The sequence below is a fragment of the Planococcus citri genome, chromosome 3, assembly GCF_950023065.1.
Source record: "Planococcus citri chromosome 3, ihPlaCitr1.1, whole genome shotgun sequence".
In the NCBI taxonomy this organism is placed as follows: Eukaryota; Metazoa; Arthropoda; class Insecta; order Hemiptera; family Pseudococcidae; genus Planococcus; species Planococcus citri.
In genome coordinates, this window is record NC_088679.1 from 58,216,511 (window position 1) to 58,240,191 (window position 23,681).

The window sequence follows — 23,681 nt, forward strand, 5'->3', positions numbered from 1 at the left end:
AGTAAAAAAAAAAGTAGATAAACAAGTTGTCTATCTTGAAAATTATAAGTGGAAAATACGTTTTCAAAATCCAATTTTGACCACGGAGGTTTTAAAAAATGAACAAAATGACCTATTATGACTTTTTGCATAACTTGCAAACTGAAGGAGCTACAAATAATTTTAAATTTCCAAAAATCACGATGAAAAAAATCAATGCGAAAATGAATGCTACGTCAAAACATAAACAAATGTTATCAATTTATCATCCTTATTTTTCTTACTCCAAAATTTAAAAAGTTTTAAAAGCTCAGCAATTTTTGATTAATAGCTAAAAAAGTTCATTAAATTTACAATTTTCGAGCTTCAAAAACTTCTCAAGTTTTAGAGTAAGAAAAAAAAATGACCGTAACATAATTTGTTCATTTTTTGACGTAGTATCCATTTTCGCATTTCATCACGATTTTTTGAAATTGAAAATCATTTGTAGCCTCTTCAATTTGGGCAAAAAGTCATGGTATGTAATTTTGTTCATTTTTTAAAGTACTTGTGTTTTGGCACTTGGATTTTAAAAACATATTTTTCCCTTAAGGCCACAACTTCACATAACATTTTTTCTTAGTTGTACCTGATTGTATCAAAATCTGAAGTTTGTACATAACACCCCTCCCCGGACACCATGTATATACCGCGACTATGCAATAAGCCATCCGCAACCGTTTCGATCGAAGGAAAAAGAGTATATCATATATGACGAAAAAGCTCAACTGAACAACTTTCATCTCGTCTGAAGGATGAAAGCAGAGCCAGTATTTCAAGAATGGATATTTCACAGTATTCAAATCAAGAAACTGTAGATTTCTTCACTAAGGTAGAAATGTTAACGAATGCTAAACGTGAATTAAAAATTTTAGAAGAAAAAGAAGTATACGATTCTCATCTCATAATTCATACATAGGTATCTCTAATTTAATTTCAATATTTCTTATCTGCATTCAGATCTAACGACACAGATATAGCATTTAAAAAGTGCCGTTAAACGTTGAAAAATGAAAACTTTGGAACATAGTAATTTTCTTTTAGTAGGTAGGTAGGTAAGGTAATGTTCATTTTTTTTTTAATAACTGCTGTGTTATTTGAATGTATTTTTTATTTAAAATTGATATGTATTTTCACGCTAGAAAGAAGTTGATGACTCGTCTGTAAGACAGGTAACATTTGCTTCTTTTTCTATATTTTTCAGCCGCGTCCAAGCGTGGACGAAGCTAGATACGACGAGGTGAGAAAAGCTGCAGATGAAATTGTTGACCACGAACAATGCAAGTCGCGGAAACTCATTTGCCGAATACCTGGGAAAAGTTCAACTTTACGACTGATCACGGTTCAAATCTTGTGAACGCTTTCCAAAATCTTCGGAGGCATCCTTCGTCACGTTCAACGTTTCACAATATTTGTCATTTTCTTAATCACGAATCAATTGTGTAGCTCATTTACTGAATACTGTGTTAAGAAACACATTCAACGAAAATGAGCTGAAAGCTACAGCACCGCGAATTTTGGGAATTATTTCGAAATGCAAGGCGCTCACTGAATACATGAAACGTAGATACGCAGAAAACCAGCGTTCTTCCTATAGATACATGTCGTGTGCAGCAGTAGCTGCTACCAGATGGAACAGTAAATTTAACATGTTATAACTATGTACATAATTATACCGAGCTGTAGAAGTTGCTCAAGGAAAACAATATTTCAGATTACGTTGAATTGCTGAAGAAGGGAAACCCGCACCATACGTTGTCTCCGCCGAAGGAGATCAATCGAGGAGCATTCCTCGCTCCTGAAACAAAAGGTCTGAAAAGATATTTTGCTTGCAGCAGGGGGGATTGCGACGACGTTTTTACAAACGCGAATTCGCGTAATGTGCAAGAAAATCGTAAGGTGCAAACGGGGAAACTTACCCACCTTACGTTCGAAAACTGGCTTCAAAGCCTAATGAAATATTATGCGGAGGAGATAAACCAATGGTAGGTTAAAAAGAATAATTGAAAATTTTTTTTAATTTTTTATTTGCAACTAATATTTTGCTAGAATTTTATCGAATTAATATTTTCATGAATTTACAGGTTATAACTCGATCCCAGTAAAATATCGTAAATAATGTAATGGATGCGGTGTTCCATCCACGAATATCTACCGAGTATACGTGGTTTGGAACTAAGGTTGGAACTACCCAGAAGAAAGCGTTAAAGGAGTCGTCCGTAATATCAGCCATCAGTGGTAAGAATTACACATTCCCTATTGAATGTCTTCTATCGTTTTGTGTATCGATTTGTGAATCGTTTTGTCGTTTAGTAATCTAGTTCTTATTCGTTTATTCGTCGTTCATATTTTTAGTAGCGCCATAGGTTTCTTGAAACCATCCAAACATAAAACTTTGGTAAGTATTTGAAGCTGAAAAAAATCCAACGTTGCATTGCGTTTTCCTCAAAGTAGAAGAGTTGAAGACCCACGCTCACAAATTCATGGAAAAGGAAAAACAAAATCGCGAGTTTTCTGTGGCCGCAGTATCCGGTGAAGGAAAAAGTTTACAAATTGGTTCCCAAAGTTGCAAAAATTGAGCATCTTCGTTGCCATCTGTTTGGGTCAGCTTATTGAATATTCTTCGAAGCGCGATCAAGTCCACAAAAACCCGGCATGTTGACCAGAGGAGTGGTCTTGATGCATGACAATGCACGGCCTCATACCACTCATTCGACTCAAATTCTCCTAAAGATTTCAAATGGACAGTATTTCCTCATCAACTGGTCGATTGAATTTAATTGCTCAATACCATACTCAATCACCACCAGAACTATTACTTAGACTCAGTCAACTCGAATCAGAATTAAAATCAATGAAAAGAGATAATATGACGACAATTTTCCAAAAAATCTGTAAGTTCATGTTGGAGGTACCTCTGTGGATAGAGAAAAAGCAATCGTTATTGAAAATGACGACGTAAACGAAATCGAAGATACAATTCTGTCCTCGCCACGAAGGAGCCAACACCCGTATGTTTGCCCATTTATTTTTACACCGATTCTTATGATTTTTATTTTTTTTTAATTTAGAGCAAATGATTTTAGTTTGCGAAAAAAGAGAGGGAAAAAAATGAAGAGGAAAACATTAAAAAAAATGAAATCAGAGGAAACAAAAAAAACAAGCCATCAGCTATTCGCTGATTGCAAAAGGGATTTTTGCTTTTTGTTACGTGCTTTTTTTTAGTTTTTTTTTTTTTCGTAAATTTGATCACAGCCAAAAGCAAGAAGAAATTTACAGAGCAATGAATTTGCAAAAAAAATTTAAAGAAAAGTTACTTTGCTTTAGCTTTCACCCCCCCCCCAAACTTCCCAGCTTTCAGCTTTCAGCTAGGGCTAGCTTTCTGCTTTCCTGCTTTCCATCCCTATTATGTACATTCAGTCACTTAGTGATAATTAATTAGCGTAATTATAATTAAATTAATTAGCAAAACAATAAAGAACATCACACATTTTCACATTTCGTCAAAACGTCGCCTATACGCGGCGATGACGTCACGCAGACTTTATGCACTCTCATACTGTTCACTGATTGGCTACAAATTGAAAATTGAAAATAATCAATTGCAATAGGGTTTATGCTGCTAGCAGCAAAAACCCTAAAAATCAAAAACGTGATAAAAATCATGATTAGTGTAAATACTGTTCAAGATACGAAATCACTGTTTTCTGTTTTAGCAAATTTATTGAAAATTTTGTTGTCTCCACATTTATGGCAAAAGAAACTCCCTGCATTACAGATCCATCAAAAGTATCAAGGTAGGTGAACCTTATGTTTTGTTCTATGAAAAGGTATGGTAAACATAACGAATCATCAAAGTTTAGTAAGTGAACAGCATGTTGCAGAAAATACTGTGCGATTGAACAATTGATACAAAATGAAAATGTTGTAACTGAACATCATTGCACCATTAATCTCACTAATAGGTACTAATGAGGAACAACAAAATAATGACCAAGGTCAAGCAATGTTGATACAGAGAAAAAGTAATCGTGATTGAAAATGACGACGCATACAAAGTTGAAGATTTATTCTGTCCTCGCCATAAAGGAGCTGACACCCGTATGTTTGCCCATTTATCATATTTAGGAAAAAATGACAATATCACTCGAGTCATGATCAATGGGAATGATACTGAATTAGGTACTGATATTTTGGTCAAATACAATTTCGCTACTAGGGTGGTCCTTATTTTCGAATTGGGATTTTCCTCCCTCCCAAACGTCGAAGTGGTGACCTCTGGTGAGAAAATAATTCCCTAGTTTTTGTTCCATTCATTTTCGTAAAACTCGGGCTGCAGTGGACCCTACAATTCTCAAAAATTGTATAAAATACAAATTCACCGGAAAATTTTAAATTTCAAAATTCCAAGTTCGGTTATCTCCAAAAGTCTCTTTCGAGTAAAATAAACTCTCACGACGATTTTAACCCTCTCCATTGAAGATTAACCTGACTCCCTAAAATACGAATTTCAGCTATTCTATAGGGGACCTACTTGATTTTCTAGGGATGGGGTTAATATCCTCGTGAGAGTTCATTTTACTCAAAAGGGGCTCTTCAAAAGTGTTAGAACTTATTTTTGAATCTTAAAAATTTTGCTTCGAAGTTGAATTTTTGACAATTTTTGAAAATTGAGAGGGTCATCGTAGCCTGAGTTTTTCAAAAATGGAAAAATTGAAAAAACAGGGAATTATTTTCTCACCAGAGGTCACCACTTTGAGGGTTGGGAGCAGAGAAATGAATCGCGATTTTTCTTTTGTTATGTATTCAAGGACCACCCAACACACTTCATAGTGCGAAGTTACCTACTGATTGGGCACAATAAAATGTACACGTCCTGAATTGGTAAATGAATAAAATTGAAAATCACCTAAAAATCCGGCAATTTTTCCAAAAAATCTGTAAGTAAGTTTATACTGCCGGCATCTTTGTGGATAGAGAAAAAGCAATCGTTACTGAAAATTTAAATGGCGTTGCATACGAAGGCACCGCACGAATTGCGTCCCAAAAGTACGAAAAGGCACGAATTGCGTCCCAAGAAATATTTTGCTAGGCACGAATTGCGTCCCAAAGCAACCCTTTTAAGATCATTAGAATTAGACACGAATTGCGTCCCAAGGTTAGGGTGTTAGATAGGTTAGATGGTCGTTTCTAGAGAAATAGGAAGAATAGTAACATACAAATTAGTGTATACGAATATGAGTCAACTTTTCATACAATGCTAATTTCCTTATTCATTCATTTTTTAAAAAGAATTATTTTAAAATTTTGCATTCCGACCTAAGTATGAATTCTTCAAATGAGACACTAAGACAAAGGGGGTGCTCTATAATTGAAAGATTAGACAATATATTCATGTTCAGCAAGTTTGATTTGTCTGAAAAATGTCCATATTGCCGAAAGAGGAGAGGAAGGGTTAGAGTGCCCAATCCGAGGCTCATTTGACTTGAGGCCCTCTAGTCGAAGAATTGACATCATATTTGTGCTCAGCAGATTCGAATCATATGAAAATGACACTTATTTGCCTTGATCGTTCTGACTCTGACCCCCAAAAAAGAGGGGGAGGGGGTCACAGAAGCTCAATTGAGGGCTCAATATACATTTATTTGAGTAATGATGTTTTTTTTGGTGAATTGAGAAAATGAGTATCTGTTGAATAATTATATTTCAGCTTCTGAGTTGTGTTCTCGATTATTGTCCTTTTTGGCCACTTTTTTGCTAAATATGACTGGTTCTCCTCCCGTTGTTGACCATGTACCCAAAGAATTATAATTTTAGAAAAAATATATGTTATTCTGGGGTCAATATGATATCTAAAAACGTGTATTAAAAAAGTGTGCCGAGTGTACTTCATACGTAAGGAAGGCACTCAAACTTTGAGTCGAATATTTGAGGGGGGAATAATAGTGGGGGGAGCTCAAAATTTGTTAATGGAAGCCCCTCGTGTATGTCTACTCATTGGTCCAGGTTTGAAAAAAATCAGTCGAGCCAATCTGGAGAAAAAGGGACCTACCTACCACCAAAATTTCATTACTGAATGTACTAACCTATGCCCTTTTTCTATGCTTTATATCTTGTGAATACATTTTTTTTCTATTTTGACTCACTTCTTTTGTTTAAAATACACCTGCCCCAGCAGACGCAATTCGTGCCTGTTTGGGACGCAATTCGAGCCTACCCATTTGTACCACCCATGGTGCGGGACGCAATTCGTGTACAGCCCATACGAAGTTGAAGATTTATTCTGCCCACACCATGGAGAAGCTGACATGACACCCGTTTGTTTGTCTATTTATCCTATTCAGGAAAAAGTAACAATATCACTCCAGTCACGGTCAATGGGAATGATCCTGATACAATTGGTCAAATGCAATTATAACACATCGCACTTTTTGACGCTCCCTCCTCCTTATCTCAGCTCCTATCTATGTTGAGAAAAAAATGACACATTTTTAAAATAGTCGTAACACTCCGGAATTTTTTTATTAGGAATACTTTTCAATTGCAAAATTTACTTACCGACAATATTCGCTTAAACGCGTGACTTGAAAAATTTGGAATACTGAAATTCAACTTTGAGAACTACTGAAATGTTGAGTACCACTAAATGAGAATGGTCGCGGGTTATCCGATACGAGTTATTTAAGACCATAAGCTATCCCTACTCTTTTTTGGTTAAGATTTATTGACCAAAACAGATGACAAAGAAGGGATTCGATTTTTCACAACTTTGAGAACCCCTGAATTGGTTTTGCAATTCGATCTCTTTCGGGGTCAAGAAATGGACCCCTTTCGAGGGAATATCGCAAAAATTTCATATCTTTCCGGTTTCGTTGTTTTGAAAATTTCCACTTCGGTACTATATCAAGCAACTTGAGAAGCATATTTACTTTGATCTAACTCTAAATAAAAATACCAAAAACTATTTTTCCGTTCACCTTTGTACATTATCACTCTCTCTCTATAATACACATAAGCAGAATCTGTCTTCAGCACTATTATAATGACTATCATCTACGATTTTACCACTATGTAGTGTTTATAGGAAAATGATTTGAAAAGAAGACCAAAAAAAAGTTTATGAAAACTATGCGTTCTTTTAACATTTTGTTGTAAGTAAGTAATTGATTCTTTTTTTTGAATAACTTAAAAATGGGGAGAGGGCTTAAAGTTATACCTAGAGAAAAAAGTAGGCAACTCCTTTCAAAAAAAGGTGTAACGATATTTCTATCGCGTAAAACACCCGAGTTAATTTGGCCATTTGGTAAAATTTACTCAGATTACTTACAAACGTACATCCTCCCATGCCATACCCATTAGGTACATGAAACTACCCCAACTACACGCTGCAGTTATAGTAATTAATTTTATAACGTATTCGCCGCTTTAGGAGCGAATTTTTACGCACCATTTAGCGCTTCACTCGTTATTCGCGGTGTTCTTGAGCTTATTTGCCTTGTTGTGATGTAAATAAAAGACGCAGATTACATCTTTTATTAACCTCAATGTACTCTCTCTGCCGCAAAAAGGATACGGTTAAAGCTGTATGCGGGGCAGTCGCGTCGAGTCGGTTTCGGTATAAACTTGAAAACGTATTGTAGAATGTGCGTCATTCACCGGGGAAAGGGTTTGCGGCACATGTTTTGCGAGGGTGTTAAATTAATGACGGATACTTTCGCGGCAATATGTGCTGAACGAGATAAAGATAAATGGCTACCAACCACTAAATCAAAACTTAGCCATAAAAAATATTTTAGCTCGCTCAATTACAGCAGCTTTACGTTCGGTAATAATTTCGCCAACGACCGACGAATTGTTGAAACAACCATGTCGGGTAGTTTATTTATCTTCGTACGTATAGTATGAGCCACAGCGAGTAAACGTAAGTATATGGTATATCCATCGTTGAAAATATTATCAAAGAGTGTGTGCGTTGGGTGGAAAAGTTGGTATTATGGTACCTTTACATAAGACGTTCCGCGTGTTTGATGAAATATTCGTTGCACTTTATTAACCCTTATTAAAGGTATATGCCTAGACCCATACGTGTTTGCCAAGTTTAATCAAACCCAATTCTAGGTAATATGGGGTGTGTGACGGTGTAAAAGTGTGCGAAGTAATTGGCTTCTTTCAATGAGATTTTCGTTAGTTTGTGTTTAGAAAAGAGTTGGGATATGGTTTGAAATTGACTTCTTGATTTTCGCTGCTTAAGAAATGTGTTTTGTATCATTTTTCAGGAGGAATTCGATTACGCGATGTGTTTTCATAATGGAGGATGAGCTTTCTTTCAATAGTTTATTTGCTTTCAGAAATTCAGATGCCATAAAGTTAGTCGTTATGGTGAAAGCCAAAAATACGGTAATCACCAGAAATACATAATAATGAAGTCGACATATCAATATTTTTGATCATTTCTTACCGGCAAAGTAAGCAATTTTTGGTTTTGTTGTTTTTGTTCCTGACTTTAAAACACAATTAAAAATTTTGAAAATTTAAAAAAATTCTCCTTTTATTTCGCATTTGGTGAAAAATAGAAGTTTCAACGATAGGGAAACCAAAACTTTCACGAGATGCTCTTGTAAATATTCAACCAACATCCTGAATACTTACAAGGGAACCTCTTGAGGTGTCACACTCCGATTTGAACGGGACCGCGATCTTTGGAAAGCGCATAGTCTAAAGCCCCCAAAACCAAATTTTCGGCTGCCCAAGTTCATTTTTGGCGAATTTTTGAAAATTCAAAATTGACTGTTTTTGGCGATTTATGCTTTTTTTAAAAAAAAGTACGTACTTGATCAATAAAAATGGTCAAAATAAGTCCCAAAACTAATATAAATTACCCAAATCCAAATTTCACTGTTTCCAGCCATTCTGGAGCCTCCAGCGCGATTTTTCAATTTCTCCAGGATTTTGAATTTGCTCCAGAAGGCGTGAATATGAAGTTGGGCAGCTAAAAATCGAGTTGTATATTACACTCTACCTGTTTAACGAGTTTATCCACATTTGATCAGATTTTGAGAGTGACACCTCAAGAGTGGTTTTTTGAGGTATCACTCTCGCTCCAAAACCGCTGGAAATGGTAGAATTTGCGCTCCGGCGGTTACTTCTCGAAGAAATACAGCGATTCGCGCATATTTAAAAAATTTCTTCACAAACGGTTATCTTTTGATTTTTTGTATTTTTTAATTTTGAAAAAAGCTGGTCAAAAAACCACTATTGAGGTATCACTCCCAAAATCGGCTCAAATGTAGATAAACTCGTTAAATAGGTTGAGTATAATACACAACTCGATTTTTAGCTGCCCAACTGAACATATTCACGCCTTCTGGAGCAAATTCAAAATTCTGGAGAAATTGAAAAATCGCGCTGGAGGCTCCAGAATGGCTGGAAATGGTGAAATTTGGATTAGAGAAATTAATATTGGTTTTGGGACTTATTTTGACCATTTATATTGATCAAGAACGTACTTTTTTTTAAAAAAGCATAAATCGTCAAAAACAGTCAATTTTGAATTTTCAAAAATTCGCCAAAAATCCAAAAAAGAACTTGGGCCGCTGAAAATTTGGTTTTGGGGGTTTTAGACTATGCTCTTTCCAAAAATCGTGGTCCCGTTCACAAGAGGTTCCCTTGTTAGATAAAACATTCTTCGAAAAAGCCTTCAAGATAATGCTAAGTAGTGTTACTCCGGAACAGCAAGAAAAAGAATCGATTCTTGAAAAAGTTTTTGAAGGTTTTCCTAATTTGAGATTTGATTCTGGTTCTTGTGATGGTCGTTCTTTTCTTCAAAAACTCAAATGTACTAAAAGGTTCCAAATTGTTTAAAATTGATTTGGTTTTTTTGGGACTTTTCTTTTCCAAATTTTGAAACGGTCCAATCGTTCTGGTTCCCCTTTCAGCTAACCAAAAGGTCTTCAGCCCTGGCAAAAAGGAAACGTTCCATATTTATGCTACGATATATTTACGCTAAAATTCCAAACACGTAAACTACAAATACGCTAATAAATGCAATTATTATTCGATTAGAGTAAACTACTATCACAGTATTGGCGAGATCAAAATCTAGTTACTGGGACCACACGCCGGAGGACACATCGGTATGATAGTCTCAAAAAGATGGATCTTATCGTCAGACTGACCAAGAATATTGGCAGCTCTACAGACGTATATTCCGTATTGTCTTTTTTCTACGGTGATTACTCTAATTTTAGAAAACGTAATTTCATCACTGGTTGTAAAATGGGATACTTCGTAGTGTTGGTTGTTCGTGATAGGTACGTCGTCTTTGTACCATACGATTGCTGGGGGAGGATAAGCTTCGACCTGAAAACACAATTAAGCTCAGTGTAAATGAAAACATCATCTTCAGGGTGGCCCTTATATCGATAGTTCGATTTTAATTATTGTTCTCAATAGCCGGATAGGTTCAAGTTCATATTCCCAAAAAAATGAGATCAGCTGAAGATTTCAGCCCAAAAGAATGATTATAATCCGTGCCCTAAGGGCCCTTTTTTGTTAAGGGAATTGACATAGAGAAACGTGGTACAAACTTTTTTTGTTCAACATTACGATTGAAGAAGAAAAAAAAAAGCATTTTCACTTTGAAATCCAAAAATATACGTGTAATTGCCTCATTATGATCGGGGGAGGGGGCTAGGGTCCCCTAAAATTGAGGCCAAAACAGGAAAGAAGAAGTGAATTTTGGTCTCATTGACTTTTTCATCATAAAACTGGAACATCCATCTTGGGCAAACATCACAGAATAATTTTGACCCGAAGACACCCATGTGGGAGGGAGGGGTTCATGTGCATCAGTTTTTTTCAAATTACGAAAATTTGCCGAATTCAAGATTTTTTTTTTGATTGAAAAATCGAAGTAAATATTCCAATTGTGTACTTGGGATACGAAAAACTCGAGAACAACTGAAGAGCGAGAGGGTGAGGAGGTTATATTATGTCCCTCAGAAATTTCGAAAACTGGTATTTCTGTTATTTTTGTAAGTACGTTTTGTCATCACATTGACTTCTTAGGCCCTAAAACGACCCCCGAAGAATAATTCTGTCCTCGTGGGACAGGTTTTGAGGTTCATGTGCCCCAATTTCCTAAAAGTATAGAAATTTGCTAAATTCGAGAATTTTTTCGGTTGAATAATAATCTCAGCCAAACTATCCAATCAATGAAAAGGTTTTTTTCGACAATGCAGAGATGATTTCTACATTAAAGAACAGAAATCGTGACCAACCGATCAATTCGAGAGGTAGGGGACTAGGGGTAGATCTATGATCAATCGAGGATCGTTTATTCCACCACAGCGAGCCTATTTTAGACCCAGGACCCAGAATACTACCAATATTGCCATAATTTTATTGACCATCTTGAGAAAGAGAAAACTCAACCAGAGGAATTAGTCCAAGTATTATCCTTTGATTTTGCGCAAACAGTGGATTATCTTATCAGTCCACAGCAGCCAGGAATTAGAACAAAAAGAAAATGCTCAGTGTTTGGTATGTATAACCAATGAGTAAAAAATAGTGCAGGAATTATAGTCATAAACTGTAGTTTTTCAATTTGCTATAAATATAATATTTGTCTAAGACAATGCGGTGTTGATTTCTTCGTTTCATACGGACGATGTGTCCCTACTACGTAGAATGCAAGGACCATTATGTCCATGCAATTTTAGCCTGACGGTTCCGACGAATTATATACCATTCAAAAAAGCTCATCATTGAGGTCGTCGTCGGTCGTTCCAATCAAAAATCAACATATTCCGATTCCTATGGTCGAGCATAATGTCGATTGCCCGATTCGATTGACCCCTCAAATTCGGCAACTTTTCATTTTAAAAACAACTCGAGGCACATAAACCCCCGCAGTTTTTCATTCACAGAATCTAAGAAATCAATGTGATAACAAAACGTACAAAAATAACAAAAAATTTGGGAGAAATGTAACCCCCTCCTCCTCCCGCTCGTATATCCCTCCTAGGTCCTTTGTATCCCAAACACAATTTGAATACTTACTTTGATTTATCAACCAAAAAATCTTAAATTCGCCAAATTTTCATATGGGCACATGAACCCCCTTCCCATTGGCCCGTTTTTGGGTCAAAATTATTCTGCGATGTTTGCCCCAGACGGATGTTTCAGTTTTATGATTAAAAGAATCAACGAGACCAAAATTTACTCATAATTGAAATTTTTCACATTTTGGAGTGCCCCAGCTCCCTCCCCTGTATGGAAGAAAATCAACTCAGAGGCGAAAAATCTATAAAAGTTCAACATAGAAGTTGAAGAACTTGATATGAAGTTTCTTCATATGCAAAATAAAACCGGGCAGTGGCGACAGAAAACCAAAAAGTACGCATAGTTATCTTTGGGATTTTGAAATAAAAAAATTGCTATGAGTCACGCCAATTATTACATATTGAAACAAACCATCAGCTATTCGCTAATTGCTAGATAGTTTTTGCATTTGCTTTCACCATATTGGTTGATGGTTGCATTGATTTGTAAATTCGCTATCAAATATCAACTTGAAGCTGATTTCTCATTTCTTCATCTTTTTTATAAAAATCATAAAGTAGAATGCAACAACTACTTTTATTAAAAATGAAGTAGAATAAATTTTTCGTAAATTAGAACAATCAACTAAACAACTTTTGATGGCATAATCAATATAATTTCACCTTAAGACATTTAGCATTAATTTAAAAATTTTGTTTTCTGATTTTTCAGTTCCACTTCTTGGTGATAGAAAGATATCTAATTTTTATAAAATTGAATCCAAAAAATAATTTACTGCACCACTTCAAAAATTACTTGGCAATTTTGTTTTCACGAACCCCGCTCTAAAATTTATAATCATCATCGACGAAAACAAGTGCAGGTAACTTTTTCAAATTCGGCGCCAAAATATTATCGCGATCTTATTTTTTTGGGAATATGAATTTATCTACGTAGCTATGGGGAGCGATGAAATTCGAAGAAAAAAAATCATCAATGTAGAAATAAGGGTCACTCTAATCATCCCGTATACTGCAATGTAACGGAATTCAATCCATTTTTACCCACGAATTACGTACTTTGCATTCTAAATCCATATCATACTGCATCGCTTGACCAACTCTCTTTCTCGCAGCAGTCACAACAGGAGCAAATTGTACCTCAACGGCGATATTTCTTCTAGCACCACGACCAACTCCATTATCAGCAACACAATAGTAAGTTCCACGATGATCCTTACTAACTGATTTGATTGGTAGTTTGTTTCCTCGATAAATCGATCCTCCGGTGGGTAAAACAGCGTTGTGGTCTCTACGCCAAGATATAGTAGGCTGAGGATGGCCTCCTGCGTAGCATTCCAACGTTACGGATTGTGTTTCGGTTACAATCAACGATCTCGTCGAATTATCGAATATTATCGGAGGTTGACGTAATTGTAACTCTACTTCGGCCATAACCTTTGGAAAATTAACCACACACACCGGAATACGAGTTAATAAAATAATTCTGAGTCTTAACTTCTATGCGTAATTGTGTATTCTATGTACCCATTTTATTCACTCTGTTTACCTTTTGAGTAATACTGACAGATATCTGACACCTGTAGTAACCGTTATCAGTTTCTTGGATATCCTTTATGCTCAGAGTATAGCTTGACTTGGCCGGATCGAAAGAGGTCTTAAATCGTGAATCTTTCAATATCATTGATGAACCAACGCTGATAGGGACGCCTTCGGAATCTCGCGATTTACCCATATGGGTCCATTGCACCGGGTACTGATCGACGTACTGGACTGTACAGGTTAAATCAACATTCTCGCCGATATTTTTAATTTGTTCTTGACTGATGTACGATATAGTAGGTGATCGCTGACATAACGCCACAGACACCACGAAAACCGAGTAAATAACCGAATATAGCATGATTAAATTTTAGCACGAGTTCACTACCTATCACGAGAATATTTCAAGAGCGTCTGTTCACCACGAGAGGACGAGACCACACGCGGATTATACTGACAAAGATGATGGTTGCTTTAGTATTCTTCTGTACATCGATTATGTCTCCGAGTTAGTCTAACCACGTTCTCCATGGGGGTGAAAAAATTCGAACCGGTTTTATAGAGGAGTTGGCCGAATGAATGTACATTATCGCAGGTATTTCTGTTGTAGACTGTAGACTTGTTGACGGTTTTAATTTCAAGTACTCGATGTTAACTTAATTACCTTGTATCAGTATCAGGTTCGTGTTTAATCGGAAGTGCAATTATTTTTCGTAAGAATGAGTGAGTCACTTGTTAACGATTAGTATTGTGTACGTTTAGTGTACCTTTAACTACCTGCGTAAAGAGAAAAAGGAATTTGAACGGAGCTAATTACCTAGAATCGAGTTGATTATTCATCTTATGATGAAACCGATCGTTCAAGCTCGTGTATCTAATGTTTTTTTTTGATAATATTTCAAATTTCAAACTGTTTGATACGATTTTATCTATCTCAGTTCGAAATACTTTTAATTATTTTTGAGCAGGTATTCTGCTCTAGGAGTTGAAATTGGCTTGCTATTAGATAAATCGAAACAAAAATGATCAATCTGATTTCTAATTGTCTAGAAATATGTATGTAATTTTAAAATAACAAAAAAATGTTTTTTTCTTGAATTGAATTTATAGAAGTTGGATAAGAACATACTTTCGAAGTAGTCGACGGAAGGACGGATATATTTTGCTCATGCTGTAGTAAATATCAAATAAACTGCATGCGCAGGCTGATGACCAATGTTGACGTTTTTTTTTTTTTTTGTGTGTGTTCAAATGACTCATTTTTTAGTATGATTTTTTTCTCTTCGCTTCAGCCCCCCTTCTCAATATTCAGTGAGTTACCGAATACTTCCGAAAGTATGTATTCGTACCATTTGTACAATTTTTCACCATGTTTTCAGCACATTTTGCTAAATGTTGAAATTCATCTGTTGATGAATTTTTCTGCAATTCACCGAGTTTTAGATGATTTTTTTAAAATTGATTTCAACATTTCTTCAATGTTATTCAGGCATTTTAATTTATTCAACCATATTATTACACAGTTTATTTATTATTTATGTACAGAATTTTATTAATCGTTAATGGTAAGTTTTCTGATTTCAACGTTTTTTATGTTATTTTTTTATTTAAAAAAAAAACAAATTTTTCGCTCCGACCTATACTTGACCTGAATGAGAAGAAAACAGGTCAAATGTACATTGCGGTGGTCTTTATTTTCGAAGTTGAGATTTTCCTCTCACAACCCACGAAGTGGTGACCTCTGATGAGAAAATAATTCATTAATTTTTTTCATTTTCGAAAAACTCAGGCTGCGGTGGGTCCTTCAATTTTCAAACATTTTATAAAATACAAATTCACTGTAAAATTTTAAAATGTTAAAATTTCAACTTCTGTTTTCTCTAAAAAGTTTCTTTTGAATAAAATAAACTCTCCTGGCAATTTTAGTCCCCTCCATTGAAAATTAAGCTGACCCCCTAAAATAGCTGGTTTTTAATATAAAATTATATAGGAATTTCAGCTATTCAAAGGGACCGACTTGATTTACTAGGGATGGGGTTAATATCCTCATGAGAGTTCAATTTACTGAAAAGAGACTTTTTAAAAGTTCAAGAACTTATTTTCGAATTTAAAAAGTTCTCCTTTGAAATTGGATTTTTGAAAATTTAGGGGCCCACCGCAGCCTGAGTTTTCCAAAAATGGTAAACATAAAAATAAAAAGATAATTATTTTCTCATCAGAAGTCACCACTTGGAGGGTTGGGAGCAGAAGAAATAGGATTCTTTTTTGTTAATGTTATGTATTCAAGGAGGACCACCCTAATGTACATTGAAGTCTATATAAATACGTAAGTACGTAATTGAAGGGAGCAAACGATCAGGGGGTAGGTGGGACTAAATACCTCATTATACTGGTATTTAGAGTTGTCAAAAGTTGGTAATTTCGAATTCCAGGTTGGAAAGTTGGCAAATTTTCAGTCAATTTTCAAATTAAATGTTCATCCTCAACGGTTCAAGACGTGCACACTCGATTGCTTGAACATGGCTCTGTTTTTCCTCGCGATAATGAAGATCGAGTTAGCCGAATACTATTCAGTGATGAGTCGCAGTTTACTCGAGAAACAGTTCATAATAGCCGCAATTACACGATTTGGGCTGAGTCAAACCCTTACATGACTCGTCCGAGGAATTTTCAAAAACATGAACGTATGACGCAGTTCACCGAGAACACATGAGAAGCTTTAAGCTCGTAAAAGCCGCTCGATTGAATTAGAACCGAAAAATTATATTATGTTCGACAGATTATTTTGTCCACCGCTTCATTACCAATAACAATGATAGCAATATAACCACCACCCATTGCCATCAATATCCACCAACAGATGTCATAATAACTTGAATATGCACAGATATTCTAATGTTTTGTTGAATTAATGCAAGGTAGGTACATCGTTTATTTTGGATTTTTTCATAAAAATTGTACTATATCCCTTAAACTGAAACCCACAAAGTGGATAATTCCCATGGGGACATTGGCCATACACATTTGACTCAAATAATTACAAAAATATTTGAATAATTTTTAATAAATTAAGTGCCAGCTCGAATTGTTGACTGTGGATGAGGTAAGTTTATTTTATTCTGTGGCATCAATACCATTATCCCTCATCATCGCGTATTAATTCAATTTCACTTTTCAGGATAACGATAAATACACCATCAAAAACACGATCAAAGAACGCAAAAACTAGTACCGCCAATTAAAAGAACTTGAAGCAGCACATAAAGAATTCGAACACGTATTGACGGGTGTGTGTGTGTTTGAATTTTCACTCAAAAATATGAAGGTTTTGGAAAATTTAATATCGATTCATGACTTGCGAAGAATTTAATTTTCCATTTTTTGATATAAGTAAAAAAAATTAGATTTCGATCAGTTTTGAGGTAGGTAATAAATTTCTGTTCTTTCATTTCAAGCCGTTTTCAGTGTTTCGTAACTTCGGATTGAAATTCGTCGAAAACTCTGAATCATGAACTCTAATTTTTTGAGAGTCTAAAACTTTCCGAATCATTTCCGCTTTACAATGATATGAAAACCACAATTTTTAATAAATTTTTCGTTAAAAATATTCACTGGGATATAAATGATCCACAGGAACCATGAATCAATTTTTAAAATTTAGGCAAAGAACTGTGCATATTTCAACGAAAAAGTCATCAAGAAATATGGTTTTTATACAGTTGGCGAGAGGAAAAAATTCTGAAAATTTGATTCGCAAGAATTATAGCTTTTAAAATAATCAAGTTTAGAAGTAATTTTAATCCAATTTTGCAAAATAGGTACTGAAAATGGCTGAAAATGAAAGAAAGAAAATGTGTTTAACAACTTCAAAAATGATGGAAATCCAACTTTTTTTGTAGCAAAAAAAAAAAAAGAAATTTAATGCACCATAGCTCATGAAGAATATTTGAAGGTTAGGAAAACCAATGCTGACGCAATGGAAACTTATGATACATAAATGCTTCTCAAGCCGCCATCAACTACAAATACTTAAGTACTTGAAGTTGCTTTTCGGGCGATCCGAACCCAAACGTTATCTCCAGCTTATTATTGAGCTTGGATGAAAAGTCTAAGTCGTCTTCATCGTCGGGTAAAAATTCTTCTTCGACCGGTTCAGCAATGGCTGCAGCCGACGCTCAGCCTAATCGTGCTAAAAATAAAAAGAAACGTAATGGTAGATACCCATTTAATTAATGTAGGTCAATTTTTGAAATCTTCGCATGGCTGTCAACTGTTTGCGCTTTTGAAAAGCAGGGGTTCCCAAACTTGTTAGTAACATTTAGACACCTACTGCAAGGTATACACATACCCTAACAAATGGTATCAAAAGACCGAAAAAAAACTTGTTAAAATTTTGGGTATATTTTCAAAATACCAAGAAATCAAACGACTCGTCTTGAATTCATAAAAAGAGTTGGCTTCTGATATCAAATAATTAAATTTTGTTACCTATCAAGAAGACCCGGAAGCGCAAACGATGATTTCCCCTTCGCATATGTATAGGTAAGGAATTATTATTGTTTAGTCGTTTATTTTCAATTATTTTCAATTCGCTTATATTGTTTTACATTTACTTTCGTTTTACGCAGTGATCGTTCTAGAGTCGCTTTCATTTATGTAGTTTTAAATCAAATTCATCAGTTTAAGGCATCATTTTTAGTTTATATTCTCAAGTTTTTAGCTGTGTAGGTAAGTTGATATTAAGGTAATTCTGGTGATAGTTCCGCTGCCATTCACGATTATTATCATTATCATCACTGAATGAAGTTAACTGGTGATACCACAAAGAAAAAAACCAATGGCGTAGTTACAAGATGTCGACCAAATGCCAGAATCGTCAAAAAATGAGCGAGTTGGCGATATAAAAATGGTATAAGAAAAATAAAAAAATCTTGGACGTCTCTGGTCTCTGCCATGCTATCATCGCTAGTTTTGCGATGACTTCTCACAAAACTTGAAGGCTCCAGTTCGCTGTTGATGGAAGAAGAAGGCAAATTAAACGAATGGCGCAAACCTACCCGATATGTTGGCTGGTGGGAGGACCTGCTTCTGCGGTAATCACACACCACTGAACTGTATTCTACAATCCACATTCACCCTCGAGACTTCGGAATAGTGAAAAAAAAAGGACGACGTATGTTGAAAACCCCATCCTTCGTATGATTTTGAAATAATCGCCGAGTAAAATGAAAGATAATGACAAAAAAATACACGACATTCAGTCAGAAAATAGTTTAAAATGCTGGCACTAATTTTTGCAGCATTAACAAGCGCACGTGACGCACGAGGTTAAAGCTCGAGCGAGGGAATCGTTATATGCTAAACCTCATGAAATAATCATACGACAAACTGTCAGCGAATCAAGCTTATAAATTAGTTTTTGTTGGGTTTAAAATTCGAGCCTCACATGTCTCTGCATCTCCCTCTTCTATCGTCGAGAGAAACGTATACCTACGCTCGATTCATTGGACACATACATGAATATAATCCGTTCAGCACCGTGATTGGGGTCTGGGAGAGGAAAAATAACGTAGGAAAAAAACATACATATAAGTAAAGCTCGACTATACTCGTACGGCAAAGAGCAAATTTAAACGCTGCCATAACCTTTTAAAAGTCGTAATGTAAATGATATTTGCATTTTTTTCCTCCCCTTCGCTCGCCTGTTTACCGCCTCCACCTTCGTAGCTCCGGCGCTGTGTTATACTACCAGCTCGTACGTTACTATTTTGTGACAGATGTTACACGAGCTGCTTTCTACTTTCTAGTCATCATTTTCGGATGAAACGAACCACTCGAAACGGATGAGATTTCGAGTGGTGTTTTTTTTTTGCTCTCTTTCTTTATTCAATTTCGAAATGTGACGTTAGAAATGTATTATTTTCGAGCATGGCGAATTTTTGCAAAATACTAACCGCGACCAAAGCAGCAACCTTTGCGAGCAGCGAGAGCATTGAGGAACAGACCAGCGAAAAATATTAACTACGTCTTTTTCGTACAAATTCATTTTTAATTCATTCCGAATGGTTGAATCCATTTTCTTACGCTATCGCCATCTATTTTGTTGCGGGCTTTTTTTTTCAACGCGAGTGAGAAAAAAATACGTTTTTTTTTTTAACGCGTTCACCACACAAAGTCGTAAGGAAATTTCGGCTTGTAACGTTCATTTCGGCGAAAAAATTAACGTTCATTAAAATGCAAATTTCTACATAATTCGATATTTTAGTCACCGGCCGAATACGAATTAGATGGTAATTTTTACGCGTGTTTTGGGCTTTTGAGGCATGACGAGGAATTGCGGAGCTTTTATATTTTTTTTTAAGGTACCTATTGATACACTTTTTTCAAATGCACGAGGTAAGGTAACTAATAAAATGCCCAAAAATATGACCAACTACTCTAAAGTGGCCACTTTGGTGTGCGATATGAAAAATGAAGAACCGATTCAGAAGGTTCAACATTAACTGCATGCAATGATAATAGTTGCAACCTAAAAAGATTTCAAGCGAGCAAATTTTATACCATGTTAGAATTTTCAAACTGAAAAATTCCAAAAATTTCAACACCTTCCATCATATTGCGTAATATGTGTACCACGTGGTTCAAAAGGCAACAAACCATCAGCTATCAGTGGTTCAAAAGGCAGCAAACCATCAGCTATTTGTTGATTGCAAGCGGGTTTTTACTTTTCGCCAATTTTTTATGAATTGTTTACAAAATGTTTTCATCAAAGTGTCATCTTTTGTCCTGACATACTTCGGCACTATTACCAATTTCTCAATTGATTTTATGAATGAATAAAAGATGATTGATTTTTTTTCAGTCCATCAATAAAATATAATATGGTTACATTGAAAAGATCAATTTAAAAAAAAAATCAAATCGGTAACAATCACATTTTTTTGCTTAGAAAGCACGTCAATTTTTTTTTCTAAGTGATAAAAGATATGTACCTAACAAATTTTTTTTTTTCCTAGCGTTACAACAAATGAAACAATGATATGATTTGCAACTCATCAACACATTTAAACACGATAAATAAAATTAAGAAATCCAATTTCAATTCAATCTCGTATTTGCTTTCAACAAAAACCGATCGCTGATTGGTTTCGTGAAAACTTAGTTTACTATGACTAATTGACTCTATCATCACAGGGTTTAAAGAACAAGAAAATAGGGCTGCATGATGATTGATGACAAAGTCAATGTTACCATTTTAAATTTCACATACACTTGAAATACGGTATCTACTCTAACCTAAGAAGATATTGCCGCTATACAGAATAAAAAAATTGGAAAATAGCAAAATGGAATTTTCTGTTTTTTCAAATTGAAAAAAAAATTAGACGGATATTTTCAGCAAAATTATCATTGATACTTAATTCAGAAAAATCATTTTTACACGTTTTCAACAGGTTTTCCTCTATCTTTCGATTATACTACAATTCGTCGCGTTCACAGAAAGACGCCTATTCTGGAAAAGATGTTCGAGTGCTCTGGAAGCGCATCTGAGCTATTCACTGATTGCAAGAGGGTTTTTGCTTCGATTATAGCTCATTGAATACGTTCAATTTATCCACAACATTGAAGGCAGTTAAGCCATTTAATGAAATTTATCTTATAGCCTACGTACGTACATATTTAGCACACCTATGCAGAAAATGATGATTTTCAGTTTTTTATTTCCTGACTACAAAATGTTTGATTATTTGCACCTATTAAATTTATTTCATCTCCTTCCTTTTCTTCAGAAGTGGAGGGCTGAAAATTGCTTTGAATAAATTCAAATATTCATCAGCATACCTACCCTTCTCATATTAAGTATTTCAAAACATTTCTTCAAAAAAGTTGAAAATCGACGCAGCTGACGCAGCGAAGTGAACACTCATAGGTTACTGTCTTGTTCTTGTATTGTCGCTCAAGAATTTGATTAACCCATTCGAGGTTCTCTTACTTTGATTTACCCCAAATAGAAGATCTGGCGATTTCATCATAAGGTATCACTCCCACGGTTACAAAACAGGAAGAAATGAGAAATGAAAAGTTAGTTACAAAAAATGGTAATTTATCTGATGGTGGTTTCTGAGGCCAAAACTTTGTTGTTATTCGAATGACATTTTCGGACAATTGCTGCTTTGAAGAATCATTTTAAAATTCATGATGCAGCTAGAAGATGTCCATTATGCCATGAAAAGTTCAATTTAAATGTTTCATACTTCACTATGTATCGTCATTTTACAAGGAAGCACTCAAAAGATAAATCTACGTGGAACAAGTTATTAAATCACAGTAAGTTTATGCATACTTGAAAGGTGTTTAACATGTACTTACTCGTAGAATAGATAGCGGAGTCGAAAATCAGACATGAAATCTAATCTAAATTTCAGACATGAAAAAATATTCATCAGGTGAAAATTGAAATTATCCATTGTCTATTTTTCATAGCTAAATTAGATTTATGCTTGATTTTGTAAAAATTCACCAAAAATTAAAAAGTGCACATCAGCATCTACGATCTGTCCGATTTGAAAAAATTCAGCCAGTTGCGACAAATTGGGGTTCATAAAACCGGAGGTTGAGTCAAATCAACTTACAAAAATTGCACACACTTAACGATGAAGTACTCGTACAACACTTCCTTCAGTTTGATACAAGTAATTCTATATAAAAGACTCAAATTTTTAATTGTTTAGATGCTCAGTTATGTTCTTTGAATAAAAAATAATTGAATACTTTTTCAAGTCAACTCAAAATTTTCACACTTTGAATATTACCAAATCACGCCAAGCAATTTGTTCGTTCTATACTTATTGTGATGTGTCATCATTAAAAGTGGCAAACCATCAGTTGTTTGTTGATTGCATTGCAAGAGGGTTTTTGCTTTTCGCTGATTTCTTATTAGTTGCTTAAAAAACGTTTTCTTCGAAGTGTCATCTTTCGTCTTTTGACACAATTCGCACTATTTTCAATTTATCATTGGATTTCATGATTCAATAAGAGATTTTGTTGTTTCGAAATCAAATTAATCAAGAAGAACCGTTTTAATCCTACAGACAGAAACAACCCTCGACAAGCGCCAACCGCAGGAGCTGTAAGTAAATTTATATCGTACTTCAACAGTTAAACTTACATCAAGTGTCAGAGCGCGAGCACAAGCCAAAATTTGAAATTACCTTCGATAGCTTTTACTGCAGACAAGAAAATGAAAGTGTATTCCTGAGCGCAGACGCTCAACGCTCAGAAATATCAAATTTTTGATATTTGATTGCGCTAGTCACATGTCCATACCTTACCTTCAACGATGAACGACGAGCAATTATTTTCATTTCATGACTTTTTTCTTTTTATTTTTAGGACTCCGCTCGGCTTACGGCAATCAGCGAACGCATGATGGACATCCCAAAGTAACCCGAATTACGCAACGTCTGATTCACTGGTAAATCTTATTCGGAACTATAGTTCCGAATAAGATGTGTAGAGGTTGGATTTAATACTTCATTAGAACAGAAAATTTTAGGATATATGTATAAATAATAGTTTAGATCCAAATGAAATTTTAATTTTAGGAATAATTCAATTCATTATAGATTTAATTAAATTAATATTTAAAAATAATTTATTTATTGATATTAATTAAATTATTCATGATTTTATACTTTTTCTCCAAGCATAGTTCATGGATTTTAATATCTTCTATAATTAATCAATTTAATTTTAATTTTTGTAAGCACAATTACGTACCTAACCTACATTATGTTATCTTTTTTTTGAATATTTTTTCATTTGTCTCTTATCTGGCGAATTCATGTCACCATGTGCTTTTTTTCAGACAAATGCGACTCTCCTAAACTGCTATCGTCCGTACTTGGGGAGGTTCTGTTTGATGCGGCTGAAGCTGAGTAACACTCAAAAAATCAATTTTGAAAAGAACTCAAATCAGCAACAACCACATTTTTTGTTTGAAAAGCACATCACTTGTTTTTTTTTTTTTTTTTGAAGTGACCAAATAATATACTTAAC

The 23,681-nt window shown here is 34.9% G+C and overlaps 2 protein-coding genes across 4 annotated transcripts in view; both read right to left on the reverse strand.

The window, feature by feature from the left end:
* Positions 1–23,681, reverse strand: part of LOC135841343 (dipeptidase 1-like) — a 705,386-nt gene that overhangs the window by 576,004 nt on the left and 105,701 nt on the right. The window lies entirely within an intron of this gene.
* Positions 9,997–14,253, reverse strand: LOC135841316 (lachesin-like). Its single transcript, XM_065358218.1, has 3 exons — positions 13,630–14,253; positions 13,140–13,517; positions 9,997–10,377 (listed from the first exon to the last, which is right to left on the reverse strand). Exons 1-3 carry the CDS (start codon positions 13,981–13,983, stop codon positions 10,117–10,119), a joined length of 993 nt encoding a protein of 330 aa, XP_065214290.1. The 5' UTR covers positions 13,984–14,253; the 3' UTR covers positions 9,997–10,116.

Bases quoted from the DNA above. Each gene is read 5' to 3' on its own strand.
- LOC135841316 (XM_065358218.1), bottom strand. From the start codon at position 13,983: ATGCTATATTCGGTTATTTACTCGGTTTTCGTGGTGTCTGTGGCGTTA. The intron at 13,518-13,629 runs GTAAACAGAGTG...AATTTTCCAAAG, and splicing joins CTGTCAGTATTACTCAAAAG to GTTATGGCCGAAGTAGAGTT. The intron at 10,378-13,139 runs GTACGTAATTCG...TTGTGTTTTCAG, and splicing joins ATATGGATTTAGAATGCAAA to GTCGAAGCTTATCCTCCCCC.